Source organism: Myotis lucifugus, unplaced genomic scaffold, assembly GCF_000147115.1.
Source record: "Myotis lucifugus unplaced genomic scaffold, Myoluc2.0 scaffold_328, whole genome shotgun sequence".
Taxonomy (NCBI): Eukaryota; Metazoa; Chordata; class Mammalia; order Chiroptera; family Vespertilionidae; genus Myotis; species Myotis lucifugus.
Genome location: NW_005871376.1, coordinates 456607 through 468859, shown reverse-complemented (window position 1 = coordinate 468859; position 12253 = coordinate 456607). Strand labels below are relative to the sequence as shown.

Here is a 12253-nt window from a genome sequence, read left to right as displayed (position 1 = left end):
CCCCCCACCCCTGGACAAGCCAGAAACCGGGAGTCTGGCTCCGGTTCCTTCCCTGGCCCTCTCCCCTTACCAGCCAGGAGTCCTGCACAGGTACTCATCCTCCCTGTCCTCCGTTTCTTCACCTATGGACGAGGATGGTCACAGTACCTCCCCAGCTGGGAGGGTTAGACCTAAAGCACTGAACACTCCCTGGCACTTTAGAACATGTAGCTGTGGAACTTTGGGAAAGTCGCGTTCTCGTCTCCCACTGAAGGGGGCGGTATTAAATACTCTCCCAGGCCACTCCTAACTCCCATCTGTCCTCATTTCTGAAGTGATTCCCCCAAATGCAGAAAAATCGAAGGCGGGCACTGCACTGGGCAAACTGCAGTTGCATAATCGGGTGGTCTCCCCCACCCCGTGTCTGGCCAACCCCAGCCTTCTCTGCTGACACACGGGTCTGGCTAGTTACTCCATCTTCCACAGACGTTTTCTCCCAAGCTCAGGCTGGTGTGTGGCCGCAGAGAGTTCTGGAACTGCAACCCTGCAGCCCCTGGAGGGAGAGCTGGCTGCCACAACTGAAGAGGTAGATTTTAGCTTGAACCCATCCAGCCTTTAAAGGCATTCAACCACTCCCAGGCATGCCCATTGGCAAGGGTCTCCCCTCCTGAGAACACCGCTGGCCCAGCACGGTCTGTTACAGACAAGGATCTCACCGCATTACTATTGCAGCCCACCTGTTCCAACTTGTCACTTCCCTGCTTACAATTTTCAAAGTGTTCCAAGAGCCTTGAAACCATTTCTCCTGGCATTCAAGGTTCCCGTCTCCCTTTACAGCAGCGGTTCTCAACCTGTGGGTCGCGACCCCTTTGGCGGTCGAACGACCCTTTCACAGGGGTCGCCTAAGACCATCCTGCATATCAGATACTTACATTACGATTCATAACAGTAGCAACATTACAGTTATGAAGCAGCAACGAAAATAATTTTATGGTTGGGTCACAACATGAGGAACTGTATTTAAAGGGCCAGAAGGTTGAGAACCACTGCTTTACAGCCTTACTGAGTATCCCCTTCAGCCACTGCCCTAAACTGAGCATTCCCCTTGCCCTCGCCCCCGTCACTCGGCATTTCTCTCCTCCACCCGTCCAAGTCCTGTCATCCTTTCACACGGACGGACGGCCCCTGCTCTGCACTCACAGGGGCCACCTGTGTGTTCCACATCAGCTCTTAAGCACTTGTCGTCACACCGCATTATTTCATTCATGCCGCTCAATTGCTGCCACTTAACTGTTTTCTGGAGAAAACAGTCAAGGAAAGCAAGAAAAATGCTAGATCTTTCTATATTCCCACTTTGCCGGAACCCAAGTATTTCCAGAGGGGTGAATTCCCCTTCTGAGTGTTCTCCTTGCCACAGCTACACCGAACACTAGGTGGCGCCCAGGTGGGTATCCCATTTCAGACCAGACCTCCTCTTGAGCCACAGAAAGCCTTGATCTTTCCTGTGAATATAAAGGCAGCGATCCAGGTAAAAGTTGAGACAATTATACCAAGGTGTAAATTATATCAACAGGTGCCTGAGGAGGCAACACAGTCTCTGCCAAGATTCCTTCCAAAAGGAGCCAGATAGCGCCCAGCACCCTCTGAAGCCCAGCTTTGATCTTTTCAGTGAAAATAGAGCTGAGGCTGCGCCCATCCCTCCGGCTACTTGGGGGCAGGGTGAGTCTGAAGCACCCAGCAGCACCCGTGCGCCTTTCTGAAATGTCCTCTGGGATTAGAACAAGGTGGAGGGGGAGGGCAGTCAATCACGCCAAGAATCTGGCAGGGACCACTGTCCCCTGCCTCAAACATGCTGGCAGTGGCCATGCACTTTATAGGTACTGCCAGGGGAAGGGGTGGCAGACCAACCCTGGCTTGAAGGTGAGGCCTTGGTGGGTGGTGGTCCCTCAGGGTGGGGGCTCTGCTGGGTTGTCGCCTCCAGGCAAGGCTAGCCTGCAGCCTTGTCCCAAATGGTTCTCGTGATTATATTTCTCCAATGACTGCAGACAGCCTTAGAGAATGCAGGAGGTACTTTGGATCGTGCCCCTTTCTGCCCATCCTCTGGGTAAGTCAGCAGGATTGGCAGCCTCCACAGCAAAGGGCACAGAGAGCACCAGCCCAGCCAGTGGTGGCAGAGCAGGGGATGGCACGGAGACGGGCGTGGCAGAATGGGCCTGGGGCTGCCTCCTGTGCCTCTGCTGCCCACCCTCCAGCATCCCTTCCCCTCCCCAGGCTCTCAGGGAGAAACCCATTCCTGCAAACCACCAGGGACCATCCGGTAAAACAGGCATCTTTACAAAGGGGCCCAGGAAGAGCAGGACCCCCAGCTTCATCAGCTGGTAGGGCAAGGGGTGAAGGGAGGAGAAATCCTATCTAATAAAAGAGCAATATGCAAATTAACCATCACTCCATGACAAAGATGGCTGTGCCCATAGTGGCCGGGATGGGACGCTGGCAGCATCACCTCAGCAACGCGAGCCTAGCATCCACACCCTGGCCACTTGGAGGAAGGGGAGGGGCTTCTGGCCAGAGGCCTGGGTGCAGGACGCTGGGCTTGCCTCACCCCTGGTGACATGAGCCCAGGGTCCCCGCCCCAGCCACACAGAGGGGAGGGGCCCCGACCGCACAAAGGGAGGGGAGGGGCCTTGGGCCATAGGCCAGGGGTGAGGGACACTGGCGTCATTGCAGGCCGGGCTGAGGGACCCCCCCCACTGTGCAGGAATTTCGTGCACTGGGCCTCTAGTATGTGAATAAAGCCTTTGCTCCCAGCAGTAGGGAGAAGCCAGGGAGGAGAGGACAGGAAGGAGGGGCAGCTCCTTTATTTTGTCCCCGTATATATATTTATTGAGCTCACGTCAGGAACTTTGCACCATGAATACCTCTAGCCTGTGACCCTCCCATCTCCTAGATACTAATCTCCACGGCCCAGCCTGCCTAACCCCTGCTGCTCAATGGTGACGGATGCAATGTCCGCCTCAGAGATTGGTGCAGAGGCTGCCCAGCAGGGGGAAGTGAGAGTATCTAGCAAAAGCCTGGGAAGGTAAGACAGGCCCCAGCCTCCGGCCTCACCCAGTGAGGGGGAAGGGGCCCATCACCCACCATCGCCCTTCCATGCCAACTTGTTATTGGCATGGCCCTGGCGCGGAGGTGCCCACAGAGTCCGGAGGTGTGCTCAGGCCTGGGAGGTGAGGGCTTTAGGCGCCGAATATCGCTGGCGGGCATGCTTCTCGCAGTACAGCTCATCCCCCACCCAAAAGTGCCCACGCATCTTCAGGTTCAGCCCGCAGTCCGCGCAGGTGTAGCAGCCAGGGTGGCGGTACCTCCCCTCCTGGATGCGCACGGCCTGGTTCCTGAGGGAGGAGGGTCGGAAAGCCATACGTTAGCCCAGGCGTGATGCTCCCCAGAGCCCAGAGGCAGGACCTGGGAAGATCCCCAAATCTGACTCTTGACCCCGCATGCCTGCCCTCAGGAATCTCACTTCAACAGCCCCCAGCCCCAGAACCCTAATAATAATAATAATAATAATAAAGTCATTTCTCCCCCACAAAAGCAGGTAAACTCCATCCTGTATCTCTGGGTTGTTAATGGAGCAGTGGTTCTCAATGTGTGGTCCCAGGTGCTAGGACCACAGCATCGCATTGTCTGGGGACAAGCTGGCAAGGCAGCTCTGGGGCCAGGGCCCTGCTGAAGAGGCAACTAGGTGCAGGCCCAGCAGTGTTGCCACCAGCCCAGGGCCCTGGGCTGCTCTTTGACATGGGACACAGTCCTCTGTCAGTGCAGCAGTGTGGGCTCTCCCATTCTGCAGATGGAACACAGAGGCCCAGGGAGCGGAAGGGATTCGCCCAGAGTGAGTCACCTGCCCCTCCACACTGTGCACGGAACAACTTTTTCCAGGGGAGCCTTTCAGCAATTTTCCAGAGAACGTGGCTGCACTGCGATGCCACCCACTGAGAACAATGAACCTGCCTCTGGAAACTTCATCCTGTTCCAACGCGGTACAGGACGGTGAGAGCAAGGTTTCCCAGGAGGAGGCTCCTCGTCTAGAGCAGATCTCCAGAGACTGGAGATCATGCAGATAAACCCAAACGCAGTAGCACGTCTTCCTTCATCCTCCACCGGGAGGGGGGCAGAAATCAGGGAGGAGGGGGAACTGCAGGACAAAGCCAGCCGGGCCTCCTGCGAAGGCTGACAGTGACCCACAGAATGTCTGACGGCTCCACTTGTCACTGTGCCCTCCAGGGCCCCTGACGGGTTGTTCTGTGCAGCCCCCCCTGGGAAGCACCCTGTGCCCTACCCCCACCCTGCCTCCCAGGCGGCCAGACTCACGCAATGCTGGTGCTGCACTTCTCACACGTGTGGAGCTTGGGCGGGGTGGCCGGGGCCCTGGGGGTGGGCAAGGAGGACTGGGGGCTCAGGGAGCTGGGCAGGAAGGCAGGTGTGCCACCTGGGAGGAGTGAGGGCAGACAGACACATCAGAGCTGGCCCACCGCAGCGGCAGGCTGTGTTTACGCGCACTCCACCTGCTCCAACACGCCGCCAGGACTCACACTTACAGGCGGGCCTCTGGGGTGGCACCAGGCGTGAGCGTGGGGAGTGGAGGAAGGAAGCGATCCGGCAAGATCCCTGGCTGAGGCTGGGCAAGTGCAGGAAGCACACGGGAGGCTGCCTGCCCAAGCCAAGGAGCAAGCTGGGAGTGCCTGCGTGGTGCCTGACCCAGCAGGCCGAGCAGACGGCTCCCTTCGTGCAGCCCCGTCGTGATGATGTTAATGGGCAGTAATAATGGGTGGTAACCTTTGTACAGTTTTCAAAGGGCTCTTATGTGCATTATTGCCTCTGAGCTTTGGACCGCGCTCAGGTGAAGCACAGATATTACGAGGGAGTGACGGTCCCCATTTGCAGCTGATGCCACGGAGACTCCAGTGTGAGGTCACCACCCATCTGCCTCTCCCTCCAGGGGCCCGCCAAGGCCTCAGGGTCACACTGGACAAAACTGGCTCCACCCCAACCCCTGCCTCTGTGCACACCCCTAGGAACCAGACATCAGAGTTGGAAACAGCCACCAGGTTTTAGTGATCCTGCCACTCACATACTTCTCCTGCCCGGCCCATCCTCGCGCTCCCTGATGCCACTGCCCAGGCCAGGCCTCCCCATCTCTCCCCTGAAGCAGGACAGTGGTCCCTCCATAGGAACGCCTGCAGCAGCCTCCCGTTCCTGGGGCCGGGCAGGCCTGGCAGCCCCAATAAACAGAGCTCCTCATGGACAGACATGGGCCCTGACCACCTTTCCTCTCCACACTCTGCACAGGCCGGTCCACGGGGGGCACAGGCAACGGTCGGCAGGAGCCCGGATCGCCTGAACTGCTGCCTTCGGCATCGCAGGCGCCGCCTGCGTTAATTATCTAACTGGCCCTCCTGGGTTAGGCCACTCCGAAGCCTGGCACTCGAGGCCTCACAGCCAGGGCCACCTCCCTGCTGCCAGGCCGCTGTCCTCTGCTCCCACAGCCAAGAGCTCGCGGCTGCCGGCCTCCACATTCCGCAGCCGGCCTGCCACCGTCTGAAGGCTGCTTGGTAAAGGCTTCATCTTTCTTCAAGGACCATATCAAATCCCTCTTCCTCCACGAAGCCCTCCCTGGAGACCCCACCCCCCCCCTCGGTTGTTCCCTTGGCAGTTTCCTGATCCCAGCTGGACCTCTGAGGGCGCCCGGTAACCCCCGACTGCAAGCTCCTTCAATGCAGGACCTGTGGTCTCAGTGCCCCTGGGTGCCTGCCCCCTGGTGAGCACTTAGGAATCACTAGGTCAATAAGCTGTCCACCCAGGGCCCAGGGGTGTCCTGGGGAACCTACTTCCCCTCCCGAACCACCACCACCACCCCGAGCCTCACCTCTCTCCTCGGCCTCCAGGGCTTCCTGCAAGAGTTTGAAGGAGCTGGACTGCCGGGGGGCCACCCGCCCCTCACGATTCTCCTGCAGCATCTTGAAGACCTCCGAGTCCTCTCGCAGGAGTTGGCTTCCCCTCTCCGAATCCATACTGTGGGGATGGGAGGCAGCCAGGAGTGAGGTCCGGTCCGGGTGTCAGGACGAGCTGCCTGGACTTAGAGAGGCAGGGACCCCCTCCATCCCTCTCTAGGAAGCCAGTCCCTCCTAGTCCTCCGAGATCCCACCCTCCCTCCAAGGCTCGCTGGTACCTGAGTCTGGGACTGGAGGGCTGGGGGCCCGGGGAAGGCGGCAGCACCCGCACTGCTGAGTCGCCAGCGAGGCCGAGGCCAGACTGTGGGAAGGAGAGGCACCAGGGGAGGAGTCAGCGTTGGAGCCTTCGGCCAGCACACCCAGCGGGCCGCCAAGGCTGGCTATTCCCAGGCCCAACACCAGAGGGCCCCCCTTCCTGTCCCCCTCCATGGGAACCCGACCAGGTCACCGGCAACTGTTCCTGTGCGCCCCGAGGGGAGGGAGGCAGCACCCAGCTATGGAGGTGGAGGTGTGAGGGCTCTGCAAGGGGACTGGGCGGGAGGGGCAGGATAAAGATAGGGGGTGACAACCAGCTAAATTCAGACAAAAAGCAAATTCCTCTGTTATCTCGGGCCATGTGTTTGGAAAGATGCTGCATGTTGGGGCCTGTCTGCTCTGACAGAACAAACGAAGAAGCCAGCCCTCTGCCCCGAGGAAAAGGCAACATAAAGGGGAGGAGGGAAGAGGCCAAGCCCCCTCTGGGAGTCGGGGCTGGAGCTGCACAAAGGACCTCTCACCCACCGCACTGGTTCCCTTCTAGGAGGGCCAGGGTCTGGGCCCACCAGCCTCTCCAGGCCGCCCTGGGAGGTCTGGTCCTGCCCCGGGCAGCCTTGGGGAGCCAGGGTGGTTCTGGGCCCACAGCCCAGCAACAGTGCCCTCTCCCTCCCCCGTGTGCACCGTCCATCTTGGGCTCTTACACCTGCTCTCCACATGGGCATCTCCCTTCCACCTCCGTTGTTCCGCTCCCGCTCCGCCCCGTCCCCATGGAAAGGAGAGCCTGAGGCCCCAGGCAGCCATGCTAGGGCAGTTTCCTGGAAAGCCAAATCCCCTCCGTTTTAAAATTAAAAGTCAGGAATGAATTATGGGGTTGAGTGAAAAACCTGCATGAGTTCCTAAGCTAAAGGGGAAACATCAGAGTCTTGAGAAGACAGCCCCAGACCCTCTCCCTGCCTCTCCCACCAGCCCGCATTCCTCTGCTCACAGCCTCTGCGGGCAAGCCTCGCACAGTGAGGAGACTCAGCTCAGAAGGGCAGCAGCTGGGATCGGAGGCAGGGCTGGGAGTCCACAGCCCAGAACCTGGTGCCCAGCTGGTGCCAGGTGGTCGACAGAGGACGGTGAGAAAATGTCCTCAGGAATGACGTCCAGCACCAGCTAGTGACTCAAGAATGATGTCCCATCTCGCTGTCCCAGACAGGCTGGCACATGCCCTACGGGGGGGGGGGGGGGGGGGTGGGCAGTGGGAGGGAGGGCTGAAATCCGGCCCCCGTTCCTTCAAAAGCCAAGCCCTCGTGCCAGCCAGAGGGAGAGGTGCTGTCTCACTTCACATCTGCTCACCAAGGCTTCTGCCTCCCGGAAGGGCAACCCCCCCGTTTCCAGACGGACACCGTAAGGGCTGGTGGCGTCCTGCGCTTGGCCCAGCGGGGCCTCGGCCTGCTCAGGAGCCAGCAGCCAAGCCGCAGCCACAGCAGACAGTCACCTCCACCCCTCCTCCCTCCAGACCAGCACACCTGGTGGAGAGGCACCCGCCTCCCTCACTCAGAGCCACCGCCTTCCTCTTCCCCCTTCCTCTGTCAGCTCAGGAAGGACACCTGTCTCCACAGAGGCAACCTTTCCCCTCCAATAGAACACCTGCTCATCTGCCACTAGGAGCCGTGTGTGGCCCAAAATGTGTTCTGGGTAACATAGGAGACAAATACTAGTGAGTGAGTGGCAGGGCAGGAGGGTAGGCATCAGCTTAGGAAATTAAATGTGCTTCTCTCTCCTAGGACTCTAGTGCTTTAAGGTGCTAAGGTGCAGTGACACCACGAGGGAGCTAAGGGGCTCTGTGACTCCCACACCACCTGATTTGTTTCACTTGTCGACCAGAATGCAAACTTAGCTGGGTTAGGAATTTCTGTTTTTCCGCCACTGCTTCCCCAGAGCCCAGAACCGTGCCTGACACCCTGCAGCTGCTCGCTAAGTATTTGCTGAAGGAATGACAGGGGCCTGAGGTCAGAGAGAGAGGAAGGGGGCTCATCCAAGGTTACACAGTGGAGGTGGGACTAGCCGTCCTGCCACCTCTCCCTGCCACCCTGCCCAGGGCTCCTCCCTACATGACTGGGGCCACTGGGGAGGTCTTCAGATCTTCCCAAGCATCGGACCCCCGAGGGCTCCTTAAAACAGATTGGTGCCCCACCCCCTGCCTGTGTCCGACTCAGTAGGTCTAGGCTGGAGCCTGAGGATTTTCACTTCTAACAAGTGCCAAGGTGCTGCTGCTGGTTTGAGAGCCACTCCTTGTACCACCCAAATGCCCCCTTTGCCAGGGTTGGGGGCACCACAGGAAGGAGGCCAGGATGGACCCGCCCTCTCCAGCCATGGCCTAGGACAGTGGTTGGCAAACTGCGGCTCGGCAAACCACGGCTCGCGAGCCACATGCGGCTCTTTGGCCCCTTGAGGGTGGTTCTTCCACAAAATACCAGCTCTTCCACAAAATACCGACTTCTGTGCATGGGCCACGAACTTTCAATCGCACTGTACGTGCGCACCCACACGTGGTATTTTGTGGAAGAGCCACACTCAAGGGGCCAAAGAGTCGCATGTGGCTCGCGAGCCGCGGTTTGCCGACCACGGGCCTAGGATAAGCTTGTTCCACTGCTCATCTGCTTCTAACCTAAACCCCTACCGGGTCCGACCTCCCGACCCTCCAGCAAAACCCCTGACAAAGCCTTCTGAGGCCACCCCAGTCCACACTCATCTCCCGCTCCAAGAAGGCCTCCTGCTTTTCTAATTAAGACCATACTGTTTAGTGCTTAATTGTTCCAAAGTTGTTTCGCATGTTTGTCTTATCTCCACAGCTACATTTAAAACTGTTTGAAGGGATCTCACGGAACACATCGTTATGCCCACAGGCCCGGCGGGCCACTGGGCAGGCCCACAGCCGGTCGCCTGGGACCCCGATGCAGCCCCCAGAGGACCCCCTTTCTTCTCCAGAGCCCCCAGTCTCTAGTACCCTCCCCTCGCCACCCCCAAGGCTCTGCTTTCTGGAATGCAGATCAACCGGAGTTCGGATTCCAGCAGCTGGGCCTCATCCCCTTCACCCCAAAGGCTGGACATGGCCCCCCAACTCTGCCCCCGGCAGCTGTGGCCCAGAGCAGTTGGCTGCCTCACTCCCTCACCTCTGCACCCGGCCCTTAGAGATGAGAAACACCACCAAGGGGGGTTGGGCTGTCACTAGTGGACAGTGGGACCTGGGGTGGGTGGCCCCCCAGGAAGGAAGGCAGGGTGGGGCAGACAGACAACGGGCCAAGTGCAACTTCAGGCAGAACCACAGTCCCACTGGTGGTTCCCTGGGCTGAGCCCGAGGAAAAAGAAGGGGATGGGGTGGTGGAGGGGGGCAGGCATGGGGCTGGAATAGGGAGGAATGTGTGCAAGGGATGCAGCCAGAGCCAAAGGGAACCATCCCAACAACAGCAGCAAAACTATGTCAGTCGCAGCCCAAGAGAAACACTCAAGAAGGGAGGAAGCCGGCAGGAGGCAGGGAGGCGGCAGCGAGTGGGAGTGAGGTGGTGGGAGGCCACCTGGACCAGTGGGGCAGGGCCGGAGCAGCCAATGTGACCCAACAGCAGATAGGATGACCTCCTGGCTCCAGAGAAGGGAGTGTCTGCTGCCAAGAGACAGAGGCCCGCTGCCCAGGTGGGATCAGCCACCTGCAGCCCCATAGGCACCACTGACAACCAGTGGGCCTGGGAGGCTCTCCCCGCCCCCCAGGACCCTCACCTGGCGGCGTCCGGGGTGGCCTCCATAGGACAGGCGGTCAGCAGCAATGAGTCCTGGGTTGTGTGCCAGGCTCTGGGAACTGAATGGGGGAAATGCACAGTGTGTGTGCCAAGCCCTCCCCCCTCCAGACTGCCCCAGGGAAACAGAGGGTGCCCCCGTGTCCCCTGAACACAGCTATTGAGACCGAGAGGCCTGGCCTGGGCCTGGCAGCGGGGATGCCCACCCCCTGCACTCACCTTCGGCTCATCACCGCCTCCCCAGCAAGGGCATGCGGGCTGGTGGGGGCCTGGGTGGAGAAGGGGCTGCATGGCTGGGGGCTGAGGGAGGCTGGGCTGGAACAGGAGGACCGGAGGGAGGACTGGCTGTCAGTGTGTGTCCTCACTGAGCCCTGTGGAGACAGGACCCTGAAGAGTGGTCTGCCCACCCCCGGGGCCCTGTCCCTCAGGCCTCCCCTCACTGCCGGTGCTGGGGCTCCAGGCTAAAGGCACCAGCCTACCTGGAAACGTGTGGCCAGCACCTCCATGGTGCTTTCCCCGTTGGTCTGCCCAGGAGAGGCGGCCCGGGACCTGAGGAGAGGACAGAGAAGGGGTGTCAGAGGGGTCCTGGACCCTGCTTAGCTGGTAGGGGCTGGGGATTTCAGCTGCCCCCACACCAGGTTCTCAAGAGGAGTAAAATGTCCAAAGCGTTCAGACAGTGGTTTGTCAACTTGCAACTTGGCCAAATTCAAAATCAATAACTACTGTCGTCAGCCACCGTTATTTCTTAAAGGACAGTTTAGCACCAAAAAGTAGAAAGGAATAATTTCAGCAAAAACTTCCATAAATTCCATTTTATTTAAAAAACTCCTCATACTACCAGTATGCCCCCCCTTTTTTTTTCATTTTATCCAAACTTTGTCTCTGATCAGCATCAGTTTGACAGATCAATTTGCGGGGAGACTGCTGATTTCATAAAATAACCCTACATCTTTGCCCAGCGAGAACCTGACACCCAGAGAGGAAGAGGTGCCCAAAGTCCTAAAGCCCAATAAGTGGCTGGGCCAGCTGCCCACTGTCCCCAACCAGAGGCCTGTCCCTCACAGCTCGGCCACTGTGGATGCCTTTGAGAGAGTCAGTCCTGGTCCCTTCCACAGGCTCCTCCTCCATAAAACAAGGGTGGAGCTGTCCCCCTTCCCGCCAGGCAGGCAGCTGCAGGACCTGGAGACCAGCTCCCCGGCCAATCACCAAGGCAGCCAGCCAGAGGGCTCCCCCTTCCGCCCCCCCAGGACTGTCCTCCAAAGCTCTTTCCTATAGAGCCAGCTGGAGCCTTAGAGACGCCATTGAGGGCTGAGAGCTGGCCGAGGAAAAGCGCCTGCCAGGACCCATCTCCACTGCACCATTCCTGATGAGGCCACTTCTAGAGAGGTCAGCAGGAACCTCAGTCACCACACACCACGTCAGCCACAGCCTCAGCCTCTCGGGCAGGGGGTGGGGGGTGCTGCTGTGAAGTCAGAGTGAGGGGAGCTTGGGTTGAGGCTCTAGCCCAAAGCACTGCTTCCTGCCACAGGGCTCTGAATGCCTAAAAGGTCATGGGGGGTGGGGAGGGGGTGTTCAGGGAGGATTAAGAGGGGGCTGGGCAAAAAAAAAAAAAGGAGAAACAGGGAACCTTGACCTGCCCAACATGGAGCTGGAGGCCTGGGGGTACTCAGCCAGGCTCACCTCCCTGAGGAAGTGATGGTGTCAGCAGCTCCCTGCCCCTCCCCCACCCCACTCTGCAGCCTCTTGTAGATTTTGGTCCCCTTCCCAGATGCCATGAGGTACTCCCCATCCTCCTCCTCTAGGTCCCACTCCTGCAACACTCCTGGGCCAGAGGAGCAAGAAGGAGTCACTGAAGGGGCTGGGGCTGCCCAGGGCATTGTGGGAGCCAGTTTCTACAGCCTGTGGGCGGGAGGGCCAGGAGAGGGCATAGAGCAGGGGTGGGCAAACTTTTTGACTCCAGGGCCACAATGGGTTCTTAAATTGGACCGGAGGGCCGGAACAAAAGCATGGATGGAGTGTTTGTGTGAACTAATATAAATTCAAAGTAAACATCATTACATAAAAGGGTACAGTCTTTTTTTTTTTTTAGTTTTATTCATTTCAAATGGGCCGGATCCGGCCCGCGGGCTGTAGTTTACCCACGGCTGGCATAGAGTCAGGGCCCAGGGAGAGCCTAGCAGGGCAGAGAGGAAGAACCTGACTCAGATTCAAGGCCCTCCAAAGGGCTCTCCTGGCTGG

The 12253-nt window shown here is 59.0% G+C and overlaps 1 protein-coding gene across 12 annotated transcripts in view; it reads right to left on the bottom strand.

The window, feature by feature from the left end:
- The window catches only part of PDLIM2 (PDZ and LIM domain 2), a 20817-nt gene that overhangs the window by 6906 nt on the left and 1658 nt on the right, over positions 1-12253 (bottom strand). For 2 of the 12 annotated variants that reach the window (XM_023764296.1, XM_023764297.1), the window contains exons 3-7: positions 10495-10564; positions 10235-10386; positions 9999-10077; positions 6203-6285; positions 5900-6045 (exon numbers count right to left, since the gene is read on the bottom strand). In XM_023764296.1, the coding sequence (XP_023620064.1) occupies positions 5900-6045; positions 6203-6285; positions 9999-10077; positions 10235-10386; positions 10495-10564 (530 nt within the window). Of the gene's footprint in view, positions 1-2822; positions 3369-4344; positions 4463-5899; positions 6046-6202; positions 6286-9998; positions 10078-10234; positions 10387-10494; positions 10565-11373; positions 11502-12253 lie in introns of those variants that run through there. The other 10 variants (XM_023764303.1, XM_023764298.1, XM_023764299.1 and 7 more) reach the window with 10 other exon arrangements.